Here is a 17,797-nt window from a genome sequence, read left to right on the forward strand (position 1 = left end):
TGTGCATGCTCCAGTAGGAGGGACTGGACCCCGAAAGCTAATTATAATAACCATTTTTTTTTTTATAAGTAGTAATGAATATGTATTAGTCTAGGAGTATAAAAATCAGCTACTTGATGTGGCTGGTGTGCATCCTGGTGGAGCGGAGACTCCCAGTGCACCCAGCGCTGTTTGTTTACCTCTATTCTTTTAATAAATCCTATTTTTTTTTATTTAATACTATTTTGAAGACTGAGCCATTTATAACAGGCCTCATCCCCGAGTACTTTCTCATTCTGACCCCAAGTCTCTCATATGATTTCTGTGTTGCACACTATTATTATTCCAGCCAGGATTGGCAAGTGGGTATTTCTGCCCTGCCGGTATTACCCCTGGTCCTGGAAGATGAGCTCTTTCCCATTCTTGTATAGCAGCTCTCCTCCTGATCATTCCCATTTCTTTCCCTGTAAACAACATACTTATAGACATAATTCCCTCCCCCAAGAGTATAAATCAGGTCGTAGGAACTGGTCTAATTGTTCAACTAGGCTGTTGGGGTCCTCGAATAAAGACTTCCTCTCCTTCTTAAAAGTCCTAACCTCTCTGCTGGCAAGGAGGAGGGGGTAGTTCACCTAAGAGGATACACAGTTAGTGTTAGTACTGTTAGTATCAGGGAAGGCAAAATTCTCAATATATCTTCTACCTTGTTCTAATTCTTGCCAGAGCCTAGAGTACGATCCTTCTTTAGGGACAGTGTTAATTACAGTCCCTGTCTCCCTTCCTGGAGTGACTGCTGCTGCCACGGGTACAATATTAGGATTATAGGGAGCATAATTTGGCTCCTTCTCTGAAAAAGGAATCTTATTGTTTACACATAAATTTAAAGCCTGAATTTTCATCAGACCCGTATTTTGGCCAAAATACTGCTGTTTCCTTAATTGGTTCTTTTGTCCAGACTGATACACAATATTTAACCTTTTTTTAATTATTTTTCTTTAACAATCCCTCTAATTTTGGGATTATGTTTCCAATTTCTTATCATTCTTCAGGAAGAACTCTTGGTAGGCACTCCCCCAAGGGATATCTCCCTGTCCCCTGGAACTCATATTTCCCATTTTTTCTAGCCCTCGTCAGTATGTTGCTACAGAAATTTCCCTTCTGCAGTGTACCACACACTAATGTTCCGATTCTGGAAAATGGGGGTGTACTTCCAAGCACTTCCCCGTGCAAGGATTACCGTACACCAGATTCCCCTGGTGTAGTGCCAGCACTTCCCCGTGCGAGGGCTTACCATACACCAAAATTCCTGAGACTCTTCCTTTCTTTCCTTTATCTCACGCTTTGTCTGTCTCCAGCCACACCCCTCGCGGAGCTACGGAACCGCGGATCAGGACTCCACACTCGCTTCGTACAGAAGTACGTCTCACTCACACATCACACAGAGTCTCACCCAACACCCAAGGCAATACTTAATATTTCTTACCTTGGTCTGTGCACAGAGTTACCGGATCGATTCTTAAAAACCTGGAGTGCCTACCTTCTTCCCTTCCCCACTACTTCACGGATCCTGCCTCTTTAACCAGTCTTGGGCCCTTTGTCAGCTTTCCACAGAACCGCCACCGTCGATGCACAGGACCGCTGAAATCAGAGGGGCATGCCTTCCTGCTGCTGCGGCGGCGGGGCTCCCCAGTAGGTGACTGGATCCCGGACGAGCCCCCAAATTGTGAGAAACACTCCGTAGCCAATAACTTAGGCTCAGGCGAGGATCTCAGTGAAGTAGTAATTTATTCGCGATTGCAATGGCGGGCATCCCACAAGCAGGAGAGAGCGCATCTACTAGTTCCAAAACACAGTTTATATACCTTTTGATGGCAGGACCCTCCCCTGTTTCCCCACTGAGTGGGTAATCCAGGTTCACAATCTATCTGATGCTTCACAAACAATGCATGGCCTTCAGTCGCCAGCCTGTTAAATTTCAAATTTCTTTTGTCATTTTTACTTCTTGCAGTGGTAATGCTTCTTCACTTATCTGACTTGACTTGACACCGTGATTTTCACCTAATTGTCCTAAGGAGTCTGATTGTCTGCATTTTACATGGTCGCCTGCTAAGCTTTCTTATCACTGTAAGCATATCTCAGTACCACATTCCTTCCTTCTAAACAATGTAACACTGCAAAAACAATATTTATATTCCCACACTTGGAAGTCCTGATCCATCCATTCCGAACAGGAGATTGGGATCTGATGGAGAGAATTGAAACTGCAACCTGAGTGGGACAGACTGTTCCAAGTGCTCCTGACTACTGAGACGACAGTAAGAACGGCTGAGAGAGGGTGAACTCATTCCTGGGTAAAAGCATCAGTTAACCCCGATACCTGAGAGACTGCATTAACAAAGACTTTTAAGGTTAAAACTGTTGAAAGTATCTATTGTAAACCTTTAACTTCTCCTTAGAAGAATTCTTAATGAATTAATGAGTAAAAGGGATTGAATTACACAGAATTGGAGTGTTTCCAGGGAACACTCCCTGGAAGTGGGAGAAAAAGAAAGGGGGATATTCGATCCCCACCAGAAGAATCCTTATCAGTTTGTGATTTTTATTGTTTCTTAATTATTATTTCTTAATTATTATAGGGGTGTATATATACATATAGAAATGATGTATTTTAAGTTCATCTTAGTAATACCTGTTCTCAGTGGATTAGTGATAGGATGGAGGGAAAGTTCGGCATTTCCAATTAATCCAGAACATCTCTCAAGTGAAATAATTGTTGGATTTGTACCCAGATGCCTAGAAAGACTGAAAACGCCTTGTCCCTGATTGCTATTTCCAGCAGCAACTCTGTCTGGATTCTCTAGATTTCTAAAAATGACAGATCTTACTCAGTCCCGGGAAGGAATAGATTTTGAAGTTGAGCTCCCTACGCATAGTCCTGGCTACAACATACTGTGTTATCAAAGGTGCCTTTTAAACAATGATAGAAAACTCAGGAGGCAATATTACTGACCCTGGGTGTGGAAATATCCATGAAGTAGGGAATAATCTATACTGTATACCGAATATGGCAGCTACGGGAACGCTAATATACATAATGCACACCAGATACAACATGAGAATCCTGTAACCAGATGGTCTGTCCCAAATGGCAAGGGGTGGTACTGGCTATGTGGCAATAAATCCAGGAAGGTGTTGCCCCTAGGATGGAAGGGAGATTGCACCCTGGAGGCAATCATTCCAAATGTATCTATTATTGAACACCCACAAAGCTGAAGCCCCCTTGAGACCACACGTGGAATTAAGCGGATTCCAGATAATCCTTTAGTAAAATTCTCTAGCATTTCACAGTTTTGCAAAGTGTTTTTTATCTTGTTTAGGGGTGAGTGAATTAGAAAAAGACATTGTAAATATCTCCAAATACAAAAGTATTGTAAATATATTGAAGAACTAGAAAATAAGTTTGATAAGTTTGCAAAAATAGTACTCTAGAATCAAATAGCATTAGATTTATTAATAACCTCATAAGGAGGAGTGTGCACTGTAATTAATACTAGTTGCTGTATATATGTAGATCAAATGGGACAGATTTGACTGATCTCAAAAATATTCGGGGGGAAAAAAAGCAAAACAAGATCCTACGTAGAGTGGCTCAAGATGACACTTTCTGGGGATTTAGAAACATTTGGGAGAAACTAACATCGTGGTTATCTGAACAGAATTGGCTCAGACAACTATTTGTTGGTATTGTAATAATAATGGCATTGTATATCTATCATCTCCCGTGACATCCGAAGAAGAATATTGCACCTCAATGTTGGAAAAGCTCAAGAGTGCGGTATGTGAAGAGGTACAAAAACAACAAGAGGAGTAAGAAAAGAAGAGGGGGGAATTGTGAGAAACTAAGTTGTTTTTTTTTTGCAGTAGAACATGTTTTTGAAGTAGAGTGTGTTTTTGCAGTAGAAAAATAACCTTCTGTATTCAAAGGTAGTTGTGTAGTCATAACAAGGAGAAATGTAGAAAAGTAGATAAGTGGACAGCAGGAGGCCTCACTGTTCCAAAATAAGGCAGAAGCTTGAGAAAAACAGGATGAGCAGTTTGAGAACAGTAAAACAAAGATCACAAGTTCTCAAAGCATAAGAAAGGAGAAATTAAAGGGAAAAAGGAGAAATTAAAGGGTTGAGCAAAAATATTGTGCATATATGGTATAGAGGAGCGTCGAGTAGCTTGTGAACCTGTAGTACTCAGCCAATGAGGAAACAGGGGACGTGATCAGGTGTCGGGTAGTATGGAATAAAAGGTTATGATTTGTTTACTAAAATGCGCTCCTAATTGCCAGGACGCCCACCATTGCAATCGCGAATAAAATAGCTTCACAGAAGATCCTGTCTGAAGAAAATTATTGAGATTTTTCTTACACAGCTGCATGCGCTGTATTACCAGATAACACACAAGTTCATAAAGCAGCATAAGAGCCATAAGCTGTAGTAGTTTTGTGGCAGAGAATGCAATGATACAAAGCAACCTTTATTATTATTATTATTATTATTATTATTATTATTATTATTTTATTGTATTTGAGATTTTTTCTTGCTAATTGTTGGTCACACCCTGCCATTATTTGCCCCTTGTAGCAGGCAATCATTTTCTGGCTAGCAGAATTCTGACAATCATGGCAGGCCTCCCAGCGGTGGGTGAATAACTTAACACTGCGGAGTATATTTCACAGCATGACCTTGCTTAGAGCAATGCAATTAGCTTGGACTTCCCATATCAGTTTCTCTCCTACTTTCAGACGGTTGCAACTTCTCCAGACATGAAACTGTGGCTGCAGGAGAGATTCCTGCCAAGCCACACACTGAACCACACAGTGTTTAAAGCGCTTAAGAAACATAAGCTAGGGCAGCTGAGCTAATCTTCATTAGTGCTGATGTCCGTGCAGGACAAAGATACAATGCACAAGATAGCTGGAGTTCTGCCAAATTAGCTTGTGAATGATTCGTTTTTCTGTGGTAGTAGTTGTAGCCCCTAGCCCCAAGGATACCGACACTTCCCAACTTCTTAGATACTGACCTGGGAATAAATGCAGCAAGCTCTGCTCTCAGGTGGAGAACAATTATTAATACAAGAAGGTGAGGTTCCACTTGGCCTGGGCTACACACTGCTGCTGTTTCTCATGTACAACCTGGCAGACTTGTAGCCAGGCAGAAGTTGGACAAGCCCTATGACCTGATGTGAAATAATCCCTTCCCTCTCGTTTCTCTGTAAAATGGGCTATTATGTCTGATCAATGAGGTGCCCAGCTCACTATTTATCTTCATGACTGTTAAATGCAACACAAGAAGTGTCTGGAACACAGCTCAGTACATTGTAAAACTGTACATCAGATCACCAGTCTCTATACCTAACCCTTAAAAAGCTAACCTGTGTAGAAAGGTGATAGCAGGAATCTTATACATTTTTATTTTCTGAAACCAGGAGATAGCAGCACCTGGGCTTGCAGGATCTAGCAAGTTCTTCATCTGCTGAAGCCAAAGAGCATGAGAGATGGGAACCATGCCATTGGGAGCTACATTTGAGTGTTTTATTAGTTGTTCTTCTGCAGAATCAAAATATTTAGCAAATTACTTTAAAGATTCCTCAAGACTGATGATATTTTATGTATTTAGAACTTGAACAATGTATAACATAATACTCGGTACTATCAAAAACAACTCAAAACCTGATTTCTAGTACTAGATGTTATTATGTAATTCTACAGCAATGTGGAAAATGGAACTAATGCAGTGAGTATATTTGTTTTAAAGAAAGTGCTTGAAAGAAACCTCCTGCATCACACTGAGTATTATTTAAAACAAAAGATGATTGATTTCCTAGCAGAACATTTTCTTAAATATTCTACAAGCCTGGGGGATTAAGAATACTGAGCCCCAGCTCTCTGCCTTCGGGTTCAAGAACCAACAGCAGTTGCAGGGCCAGGCCGAGTTCATGGTTTACCTGTTCCAAGTGAACGTATACACCGCTCAGCATTGGACACTCATGTCTGGCAGAAGTGTTGGATGCATGGGTTAAAAACAATCACAAGAGGAACAGCTTCTCTTTATGCATAGTGACAGTTTCTGAACCAGTGTTTTTACTAAGTTATAGGCTAACTTTCAACCAAAAAATTAAATTCCATTGCACTGAAGGTCAAATTTAACCAGTTAATTTGGACTGTGACACAGTCAAGTAATTCAGTACAAGCAGACACCATGAAAGCAGCTTCAAAGAACCAAAGCATCCTAGGTTTCAGAACCAACTTCATATTCTTCTGTCCAACTCCACTGCAACAGTGGGAGGAACCACTCCAGTCTCTGCCTATGTACAATTCCAGTAGAGGCTGGGCAGTTTAAACTCTCCATGGCCAAGCTGGAAAAAAAGGAAACTTAGGAAAGGACACTTTAAAAATTTAAAGTAAGAAAGAAAGTTGTCTCCCAGTGGAAAGAGAAATGCTGGAGTGATGCACGCAGGTAGGCTTGCCCAGTAACGCTCTCATGTGTGTGAAAAGCTGGACTCCTTCCTGCCGAGACCAAGTCACATTGGATGTGAAGTTGGCATGCGAGATCCCAGGAATGTGTTTTCAGCTGGCTCCTGCACGGGCCATTAGATCTTCCAAAGCATTGTGTTGGTCACTGTTATGTAATAATAAGACCTCCTTAATGTCTTTTAGTTCAAAGCCCATTTCTTTAAATTGACTCATTAGTTGGAGAAGTTCTGTGATCTGAAAGAGACAGACGATTATTTGCAAGAGAAAAGATCAGGGCTCAGTCTTACTCAGAGCTGGGGTTTAGCACAGAGATGGTCTTCAGCGACTGGGCACCCCATGGGGACAATCCCACTCCCATGCACAGACCATACACGCTCAGTTTGAAGCAAATCCACTCCAACAAGAGTTGGCAGGGCTCTGCATGCAGCAGCCCTCTGGGCCTCACTTTCAGTTCCCAGCATTTGCAGTCCTGCATCTCCCAAACCCTCTTCAGTAAACACACCAAAGCCTAGTCTGGGGTAGTCTCTCTCAGTAGAAATTAATCAGCCTGTCCCAATTCAGACTCCCAGAAAGGTTGATTAATATCACTTTGCTCCCCCATCCAGCAGCTCCAGCTGCATACGAAGTTTTTTCAAGTTACTTTGACTTTGAGAAGAACAGTACAACAGCCCTCACTATAAAATGACTCTTCAGATCTAGGGCAAAATGGGGCTATTATGAAAAATCCTACTGGACACTTGTACTTGGTCTGGCTGGGATGGAGTTAACTTTCCCTGCAGCAGCCCATACAGTGCTGTGCTCTGCACTTGTAGCTAGAACAGCACTGGTATCACACCAGTGTTGTGTCTATTGCTGCACAATACTGGCACTGCATCAGGACTTCCTCCAAGGCCCCCAGAGCCAGCAAGCTGGGGGTGGGCAAGAGGTGGGGAGGGGACATCACATAGCTGATCTAAACCAAACAAAGGGATGTTCTATAGCATGTGATGTCACACAGCAATAAGAGCTGGGAAAGGGGAAGGATACTTTCTTCTCCCCCTCTTCTTTTGAGGAGGGCGAGTAAGAGTGCTGTTGTGATGGAGTTCAGCTGCCCAGCGGGGTAAAGCCACCACAACACCATGTGCTATACTACCAACACCAAACAAATCCTTCCCAAGCTCTTAAAACAGTGACAACTAGTAAATCAACTCAAATGTTTATGAACCCTCTGCTACTTACAGTGCCTCCACTCCAGAGGGGAAAACCAGGTTAAAACAGACAACCAGGAGAGCAGTCATTTCCAATTTGGGGGTTAAGCCACTAGCAAATGTGTTTCCGAAACACTGTCACTTCCCTTATCTTCACACTGTTGCTTCTCTGTTTGCAAGCTCATCACTAGCTGTATGTATATGTCGGGGGGAAGGTGGGTGAATTGCACCTCCAAAGAATTCCCATTATAACTCAGCACACAACAGGCACTAAAAAGCAGTTCTGCTGTCCTCTGTACCTTTGGTGCTGGCAAAGCAGCCACACCATAAACCACAAAAACTGTTTTTTTCCAGCTTCTTTCAGACAGAGTCCTAACCCAATTTGTACAGTGGAGAACATTTACAGCCAGGGTAAGCTGGAAGGGTTTTGATGATAATTTGCTGCTTCTGAAGTTAACTCTCTCTGTACCGAGCTCCTTGCTCAAAAGACAACACTGTGTTTGGAACATTGCCATCAAAATAAGCGGGGTCTTTAAAAAGAGCTTGTCCTCATAAAAATGCATGTGAGTAAGGGCAATAAACCAATAAACCAATGCAGAAGAAATCTAATGTTTTAACATATTCCCTTCATCACCACAAGAATGTTCTTTGGCAGCCAGTTTTGACAACAAGGCAACATTACCATGGAGATAGAATTACACCAACCACTTCATAGTGCTGGAATTTCCCTTTGTGGTGCATTCTCACTATTGCAGAGCACACGGCACTCTCACCTTCTCCTCTGAACACTGATGCATTTCCAAAGCTGCTTCAACAAGAAGTGGATCAAAGCCCTTCTCACAAAGCTGTCCGTGTACAAACAGGTAATCCAAAACCTGCAGGGAACAAAACAAAGAAGTTTGCAGAGCTGCATTCACAGCACAGAGTCGTACACCTTGGTACGTGCAGAGGAACTGAGCACAACTCTATCCCAGACCAGGGGGACCAGCACAACTCTATCACCAGGAACCGAGACAAAGCTCTTCTTACTCTATCTTGAGACGCTCTTTGTGCAAGAGCTTGTTCAAAAAAACAGCAAACAAGTCCTTCTGTCTTTGTGCTCTCCCATCAACTTCATCTTTCACTCCAGTCAAACAGCCTTCCTTCTCTAGCCTTCCATTCTGAATCACTCAGAGCAGAAAAGCTCCGTGACATGGTTTTAGCAAGCGTTTGAGGCAACACATGGCAAGAAACACCACAGTCAGAGCACACAAAAAGTCAGTCACTGGTGCCTCACGAGGCTTTCATGGCTGTAGTAAGCCTGCAGGGGCCCGTCTCTCTACAGGGAGAGGCATCATCAGAGTAACCCCTTGTGCTCCAAAAAGGGAAGGTGCTTTGCTTTTTGGTCACGCAGCACTAAAGGCATGGATCCATACCGAGCTTCCCAAGGATTGTTCTGTGACTCGAGGAAGACTGTGCTGACTGAAGCAGATTAACAGAAACTTATGCAGATGTTCTTTGGTTTGGGAAGCCTTTTCTGCCAGGTGAAAACTTCTGGGGCAGTTCTGCAATCCACTGTTAGAATAAAGTGCCCTCCCTCTCCATTTTGCAAAGCTAAGGCTGTTTCTCAGCAGAATCAGCACCCACTCAAAGGTTTCTCTCTTCCTGCAAAAACTCTTACCTGGTCTATGTTCTGTCCCTTCTTCTTCATGGCTTTCAGGACGTTCTCAGGCGAGTACCCCATGTTGACGATGGTCTCTATGCACTGCCTCTCGCTAGCGGAGAGGGCCTGCTGTATGTCAGGAGCAGGGCCACCTGACCGCTTTGCGCAGCTGGTGTTATTGGGCACTTGAGACACTGGGAAGTTTTGGTGCATTACCTACAAGGGAAAACCCAGAGGCTTAGGTGATGGTCATCTTTTGCATCCATGTCCCCATTCCTGGCTACTTCAGGACTAGGACACCCCACAAAATTAGGTAACCAAGGCTGTGCTGGGGAAGTTGCTCATTGGTAGGATGAAACCAAGCATTTTATGTAGTCTGACTCCTACCACACCCTTTTTACCCTCAAAAAGACATTTGATTACCTAGATTTCTTGTTACATACATACTGCCAGGACTGAAACTTTCTCACACCCAACCTTTCCAACAGTAAAGGTCCTTATGATATGGGAAAGCCCTTTACCCTGGAAGAAGCAAGGGATTGCTTCCCTCACCCTGCAGTTCACTCATCACCTATGATTTTCTGTACTCAGAGGAATGTTACCTCTGGAAACGCCCCAGCAGCATTTTACAAATACCACGCAATGCAAGCACACAGGAAGGTGGGAACTTACCATAGGCATTTCTGTTTCCTTGTTGTCTGGGTGTACCTGTTGGACAACACATGAACAAGGTGATGAACATTACACACAAGCAGAGTTTGCTACAGCTGGAGAAAAAGGTTTCAGGGAAGAGACTGCGGACTGTGTCTACCGTACTGGAGAGACCTGTGGCCTGATCAGTAATCCACAGAGGCTATGCAGTAGTGGTTATGCAGTAGAGGTTATGCAGTTGTGTGTAGTTATAAGATAATCATAAGGATTGTTTGTTCTGCTCTCAAAGCAATGCACTTTGCATGCTGTATATGAGCAAAATGGCACAATGGCTAAACACACGTGGTTTCTCACCAGCATCCAATACTGTCCCATGCCCAGCACTGGGCTAACAACACCTATCTCTGACAGTAAAAATTGGTCATGGTTTCAGCTGGGATAGAGTTAGGATAGAGTTAGGATAGAGTTAATTTTTCAGGTTCAGGGTCCTGACAGACCAGTGAAGACTGAGACAAAGCACTTATTGAGTACCTCAGCTTTTTCCATGTCTGAGGAAGCCAGTTCTCCCGTCTCGTTTATCAGAGGGGGAACACTCTCCTTGGCCTGTCTCCTCCTGCCTATGTATCTGTAGAACCCCTTCTTGTCATTCTTCACATCCCTTGCCAAGTTCAGCTCCATATTGACAAGTTCAGCTCCATCTGTGCCTTGGCTTTCCTGATCCTATCTCTACACATCCGGATGACACCCCTGTGTTCCTCCCAGGCTACACAACCCTGCTTCCACTTCCTGTACATTTCCCTCTTTTCCCTCAGTTAAAGCTGCAGGTCCTTGCTAAGCCACACCGGTAGCCCGTCTCTCACCGGGTGGTGAGCAATTGCATTGTGCATCACTTGTTTTGCACACATTATTAGTAGTCTCTATCTCAACCCATAGGCTCCATTTTCCTGATTCTCTCCCCCATCCCAGAGAGGGAGGGGGGAGGGTGTACTAATGGCTGTGTGGTGCTTAGCTACCGGCCGGGTTAAACCACAACAGTCCTTTTGGCACCTAACGTGGGGCATGAGGGATTGAGATAACAACAGATCTGACTAGAGCGTGTTAAAACAAGATTCTTATAAGCATTACATCAGTTTAATAGTTGCTAATCACAATGCCGATTTTTGTGATCTCAAGTCTGCCGTGCCTGCTTTCCAAACTGAGTTATATAGCACATTACTTAGTGTATGTGTTCCCTGTTGTGTTGCTTATCACTTCTGGGGGTTGGTATAGGGTTATTATTTTGATGTGCTGTGTAACACTGGTTTACGATATGATAAAATTACTGGCCATGAGACTAATCCGGTATTTATACTCAGCATTGCCGTCAACTCCATACTTTGGGAACCCTACCTCAGAAACTATTACTAATTACACCTTTCACGCTTTTTCTTCAGGGAGCCAATCATAGAATCATAGAATGGCCTGGGTTGAAAAGGACCTTAAAGATCATCTAGCTTCAACCCCCCTGCTCTGGGCAGGGTTGCCAACCACTAGAGTAGGCTGCCCAGAGCTGCATCCATCCTGGCCTTGAATGCCTCCAGGGATGGGGCATCCACAACCTCTCTGGGCAACCTGTTCCAGTGCCTCACCACCCTCTGAGTGAAAAACTTCCTAATATCTAACCTAGATCTCCCCTGTCTTAATTTAAAACCATTCCCCTTGTCCTATCACTACCAACACATGTAAACAGGCGTTCCCCCTCCTGTTTATACGCTCCCTTCAAGTACTGGAAGGCCGCAATGAGGTCTCCCTGGAGCCTTCTCTTCTCCAAGCTAAACAAGCCCAGTTCCCTCAACCTTTCTGCATGGGAGAGGTGCTCCAGCCCTCTGATCATTTTAGTGGCCCTCCTCTGGACTGTTCCAAGAGCTCCACATCCTTCTTGTGCTGGGGGCCCCAGGCCTGCACGCAGTATTCCAGGTGGGGTCTCACAAGAGCAGAGTAGAGGGGGACAATCACCTCCCTCTCCCTGCTGGCCACCCCTTTTTTGATGCAGCCCAGGACATAGTTGGCCTTCTGGGCTGCAAGCACGCACTGCCGGCTCATGTCCAGCTTCTCGTCCATCGGGACCCCCAAGTCCTTCTCCACAGGGCTGCTCTCAAGTTCTTCTTCGCCCAGTCTATATAAATACCTGGGATTGCCCCAGCCCAAGTGCAACACCTTGCACTTGGCCTTGTTGAACCTCATTAGGTTCTCATGGGCCCACCTCTCCAGCCTGTCCAGGTCCCTCTGGATGGCAACCCTTCCCTCTACTGTATCGACTGCACTGCTCAGCTTGGTGTCATCTGCAAAGTTGCTGAGGGTGCACTTGATTCCATCTATGTCATTGATAAAAATGTTGAAGAGCACTGGTCCCAAGACTGACCCCTGAGGGACAGACACCACTTGTGACCGGCCTCCACCCAGACATAGAACCGTTGACCACAACCCTTTGGCTGCAACCAGCCAACCAATTCTTTATCCACCTAACAGTCCATCCTTCAAATCCATACCTCTCCAATTTAGAGAGAAGATTGTGGTGAGGGACAATATCAAAGTCTTTGCTCAAGTCCAGGTAGATGATATCCATCGCCCTTCCTTTGTCCACCGATGCTGTCACTCCATCATAGAAGGCCACCAGATTGGTTAGGCAAGATCTGCCTTTGGTGAAGCTGTGCTGGCTGTCTCGGATCACCTCTTTAGCTCGTGCATGCCTTAACATGTCTTCCAGGAGGATCTGCTCCATGATCTTCCCAGGCACAGAGGTGAGGCTCACCGGCCTGTAGTTCCCCGTGTCTTCCTTTCTCCCTTTCTTAAAAACGAGAGTAATGTTTCCCTTTTTCCAGTCACCAGGGACTTCACCCGACAGCCATGATTTTTCAAATATGATGGAGAGCGGCTCGGCAACCACATCAGCCATCTCTCTCAGCACCCTGGGATGTATACCATCTGGACCCACGGACTTATACGCATCCAATTTCCTTATGTGGTCCCGGACTTGTTCCACTGTCACAGTAGGATGGAATCTGCTCCTCTCACCCTCTCCTTGAGGTTCAGGGTCCTGACAGACCAGTGAAGACTGAGACAAAGCACTTATTGAGTACCTCAGCTTTTTCCATGTCTGAGGAAGCCAGTTCTCCCGTCTCGTTTATCAGAGAGGGAACACTCTCCTTGGCCTGTCTCCTCCTGCCTATGTATCTGTAGAACCCCTTCTTGTCATTCTTCACATCCCTTGCCAAGTTCAGCTCCATCTGTGCCTTGGCTTTCCTGATCCTATCTCTACACATCCGGATGACACCCCTGTGTTCCTCCCAGGCTACACAACCCTGCTTCCACTTCCTGTACATTTCCCTCTTTTCCCTCAGTTAAAGCTGCAGGTCCTTGCTAAGCCACACCGGTAGCCCGTCTCCTCTGCTCGATTTCTTCTGCTGGGGGATGGAGAGCTCTTGCGCTCTCAGAAGGGTGTCCTGAAACTCTGTTCCATTCCTATGCCCTCAAGGACAGTTTCCCAGGGGATCCCAGCCAGTAATTCCTTGAGCAGCCAGAAGTTTGCTCTCCTCAAGTTCAGGGTCCTGACTCTGCTTTTTTGCCAGACCCATATTCCTCAAGATCACAAACTCCACCAGGGCACGGTCGCTACAGCCCAGGCAGCCTCCAATCTTAACCTCTCTAATGCTCTCTTCCACATTGGTGAGCACCAGGTCTAGTAAGGCTTCACCTCGGGTTGGTCCGTCTATTACCTGGACCAGGAAGTTATCCTCAACAGACTCCAGGAATCTCTTGGATTGCCTGGAACCCACAGTGCCACTACCCCAGCAGATACCCGGATGGTTGAAATCCCCCATCAGGACAAGAGCTTGTGAGTGCAACAGTTCTTGCAGCTGAAGCAAGAAGGCCTCGTCAACAGACTCCCCCTGATCAGGTGGCCTGTAGCAGACCCCAACCACTAGATGTCCTCTACTGGACCGATCCTTGATTTTCACCCACAAGCTCTCAACCTGGTCATGGCTGTTTCTCAGGCACAGCTCTTCACAATCTATCCACTTCCTAACATAGAGGGCAACTGCTCTTCCCCTCATTCCTCCCCTATCCCTTTGTGGTGTAATTGCCTGAAGTAACTAGGAAAATAAGACTAACATTCACATTTTTTAAGGAAAATGTACAGCATTGAAGAGGCTTTCAGGGTAGGGCATAGCTGCATTACCTGAGTGTTCCCTAGGCTCCCAACCTTAGATGCTATCGCGCTGGGGAAACTTGGTGTGCTAGCCCTAAGGACTCTATTGTTCTTGTGCACACCGAGACCGATAAGCTGTACTTTTTGCCACCCTGAGCCAAGGACCTGTCATGTTTTGACAAATGCTGTACCCTAGTGTACTTTTTGCTCATTATATTATTATCATTATAATACCAAAACACACCTCCATCCCAAAAGCTACCTGCCTCCAAGGTGCGACCACCCCTCACTGAGCATGCACTCTGAATTTCTCGGAGCCTATTACTTTAAACGGAGACAGGAAAACTTTTCACCAATCATAACTAAGATATGCTTGACTAGAGTCACTCAAGCTCCACCTAAAAGATAGAAAATAATATAAATTGGCCCGAGAGAGGGGATGTTAGGGAAGATACCACCATCAGGGGAGATACCATCCCGAGGAAATACAACATACTTAGGACCTCCTGACTCCTGGGATCAGTCGACGGGCTGAGCCTCTCTTCCCCCTCCATTGGGACGCCTTTGGGTGAGATCTGAATACTTGCTTATAAATCTCTCTAGAGTCTTTGATCTTTTTAACGTGTTTATTTCTAGGCTGTGCACCTGTAACACCTGTAACACCTGTGTATTTCATGCATGCTAGCTTGCTTTTGCAGACAGTCACTATCGACGGCAATCCAAAAGAACCTGGTTATCTGTTGCTGTAATAAACCATACTTGATTGCATTGTGATAGCTCTCATTAAATGCAACTAGGGTAAGGGTGGTTATCCGTGATAGTTCAGGGTCCTGAATCCAACCAGACCCCCAGACGGTTAATGCGTTGTTGGTGAATGTCTGAACGGACCCCCAGACGGTTAACGCGTTGTTGGTGAATGTCCGACTGGTTCAGTACCCTGAATCCGACCGGGCCCGTAACGGTTAATCAGCTACACCCCTTAACGCGACACCCTTCTGAACAGTTTGTAGCCATCAACGGCCACACTCCAGTCGTGGGAATCATCCCACCAGGTTTCCATGATAGCAACTACATCATAGTTTCCTACTAGCACGGTGGCCTCTAGCTCCTTCTGTTTGTTACCTATACTGCATGCATTAGTGTCAATGCACCTCAGCTGGGTCACCTTTTGGGAGGGAGAAGCCCTAATACCCTCTTGACCATACTCAGGTGTTTCCATAGTTACGAACCTCTCACCAACCCTTGTGTCCTTCCTGAAAAATGTTCTGTCATCCTCATCCTTCACAAAGGCACAAGACTGAGAGGTCTTGCTAGCACATTCCTCACCCAGAAGAACTGGCATGTCACATTCAGGCTCCTTTCTAGTGTCCCCGGTTCCGCCCCCACCCCCCTTCATAAATCAGTCTATGGAGGGGTCAGGGGAAGATGTTTTTTTCCCACGTGTTCACGATCTCTTTCTCCTCTACCCCTTTCTTCTCCTCCAGGCAAGTTATGGTAGCTTTCCAAAACTTCAAATATCCTTGGGATATTCTGACCAGCATGTTCTTTATTGTTATGCCTCCTGAATGCGCTTCAGGTTTTGTCTAAGGTTAAATAAATACTTAAGAGCGTCATCCAGAGATCTGCCCTGAGGCAGGATAGTTATGAGTGGCAGGGAGAGTGGGAGGATATGGTCAGGCATCTAGAGCAGTGGGCACCTTCAAGTGCTTTGGAAATGTATCCCCGAACAACTGCAAAATCCTAAAAAACTGGTAGAGTGCTTGAAAAAGGTGTGTCATCGCCCTGGCAGTACCAGACACACACAAATCACTGTAATGTGCTGGGGCTTGGCCTATGCTTACCGAGCTGCATTCAATACCAATATAACCCCAGTGACAGACCCTGCGGCCACTTCAACCCCTGAGACAAGCCCAGCAGCCACTCCAAGCCCTACAATGGGCCCCAAGGCTGAGCCAGGGAAACAAACTGTACCAGTGTCAGGGCATGAAGATGAAGATGTCACAAAAACAACAGTAACTACCTGAAACCTATACCAACGTGAGCTACAAGATGTGCGAAAAGATTTTGGTTGCTGTATAGGTGAGCAGCTTGTCACCTGGCTGCTCCGGTACTAGGACACCAGAGCCAATAGTCTGGAATTAGAGGGCAGGGAAGCCAGGCAGAAGGGATCCCTTGCTAGAGGTGCAGGCATTGACAAAGCAATTGGAGATGGAGCACCAGGCTACAGCCTCTGGAGGTGTCTCCTGTCAGCTGTGAAGGAAAGGTATCCCTTCAAGGAAGAACTTGAATGACTACCAGGCAAGTGGGCCACTATGGAGAAGGGAATCCAGTACCTGAGGGAATTAGCCATACGGGAGGTGATTTATGAGGACCCAGACCTCAGACAAACATCCAAAGATCCAGATGAAGTCAGGTGTACACGACCCACGTGGCGGAAGTTTGTACGGAGTGCACCATCATCATATGCCAGCTCATTGGCAATCATGGCCTGGAAAGAGGATGAGGAACCCACAGTGGATGAAGTGGCTAAACAACTCCGGCAGTGTGAAGGAAGTCTCTCCTCTTCCCTACATGCCTGCATGTCAGCTGTGGAGAAACATTCTGAAGCGGTCTACCATCTTTAAGAGAATTTATCTTCCTCCCCACCTGTACAAACTGGTGTCTCAGCTATCAGGGGTTAAGTGTCGTTCCGTGCGAGGAAGACGATATGGTAGGTAAACACCCCATGCCACTCTGTGGTTTTACCTACGTGACGACGGAGAGGACATGAGAAAATGGGATGGAAAATCTACCTTGACCCTAGAGGCACAGGTGTGTGAGTTGCAAAAGAAAACATTTGGAAAAGAGGGGTTCTCTGAAAAGTTTGCTGCTCCAACTTCCAGCAGGCAGTCCTTTAAACACAGAAGCGAAGAAGGTTCTGGCCAGGACTAGAGGGGCCCTGCCTCCAGCCAGGGGGAGGAAAGGCACAATCGAGTTTATTGGACTGTGTGGATTCGATGGCCTGGCATGTCAGATGCACAGAAGTATAAGGCTTTAGTAGACACTGGTGCACAATGTACTCACTCTAATGCCATCAAGCTATAAAGGGCCAGAGCCCATCTGTATTTATGGAGTGACGGGGGGATCCCAGCAGTTGACTGTATTGGAGGCTGAAGTGAGTCTAACCGGGACTGAGTGGCAAAAGCACTGTATTGTGACTGGCCCGGATGCTCTGTGCATCTTTGGCATAGACTATCTTAGAAGAGGATATTTCAAGGACCCAAAAGGGTTCCGGTGGGCTTTTGGCATAGCTGCCTTAGAGACAGAGGACATTAAACACTGACTGCCACCCCAACGACACCCCGACTGCCAGTACTAGGCTGGATGTTCAAAGGAAGTGTCTCCTCTACACACCATGCAACTGATGCGACATGGAGCAAGTGTGTTGCACTGATTACTCAGTGGGCTCTAATACGAAAACCCAGTCACCCAGGAATACTGGAAGTGATTGTAGACTGGCCAGAAGGCAAATATTTTGGGATATCACCAGAGGAGGAGGTGGGTCGTGCTGAAGAAGCCCCACTGTACAACAAGCTACCAGAAAATGAGAATAATCCCTGTTCACTGATGGGTCCTGTCCTATTGTG

The 17,797-nt window shown here is 45.6% G+C and overlaps 1 protein-coding gene across 4 annotated transcripts in view; it reads right to left on the minus strand.

Moving 5' to 3' along the window:
• Positions 1–4,698: 4,698 nt before the first annotated feature.
• Positions 4,699–17,797, minus strand: part of LOC116501432 (ubiquitin-associated protein 1-like) — a 139,503-nt gene continuing 126,404 nt past the window's right edge. For all 4 annotated transcript variants that reach the window (XM_032206999.1, XM_032206997.1, XM_032206998.1 and 1 more), the window contains 4 exons: positions 10,004–10,039; positions 9,350–9,547; positions 8,463–8,564; positions 4,699–6,736 (listed from right to left, as the gene is read on the minus strand). In XM_032206999.1, the coding sequence (XP_032062890.1) occupies positions 6,596–6,736; positions 8,463–8,564; positions 9,350–9,547; positions 10,004–10,039 (477 nt within the window). In that variant the 3' untranslated portion in view covers positions 4,699–6,595. The remainder of the gene's footprint in view (positions 6,737–8,462; positions 8,565–9,349; positions 9,548–10,003; positions 10,040–17,797) is intronic.

Source organism: Aythya fuligula, chromosome W, assembly GCF_009819795.1.
Source record: "Aythya fuligula isolate bAytFul2 chromosome W, bAytFul2.pri, whole genome shotgun sequence".
In the NCBI taxonomy this organism is placed as follows: Eukaryota; Metazoa; Chordata; class Aves; order Anseriformes; family Anatidae; genus Aythya; species Aythya fuligula.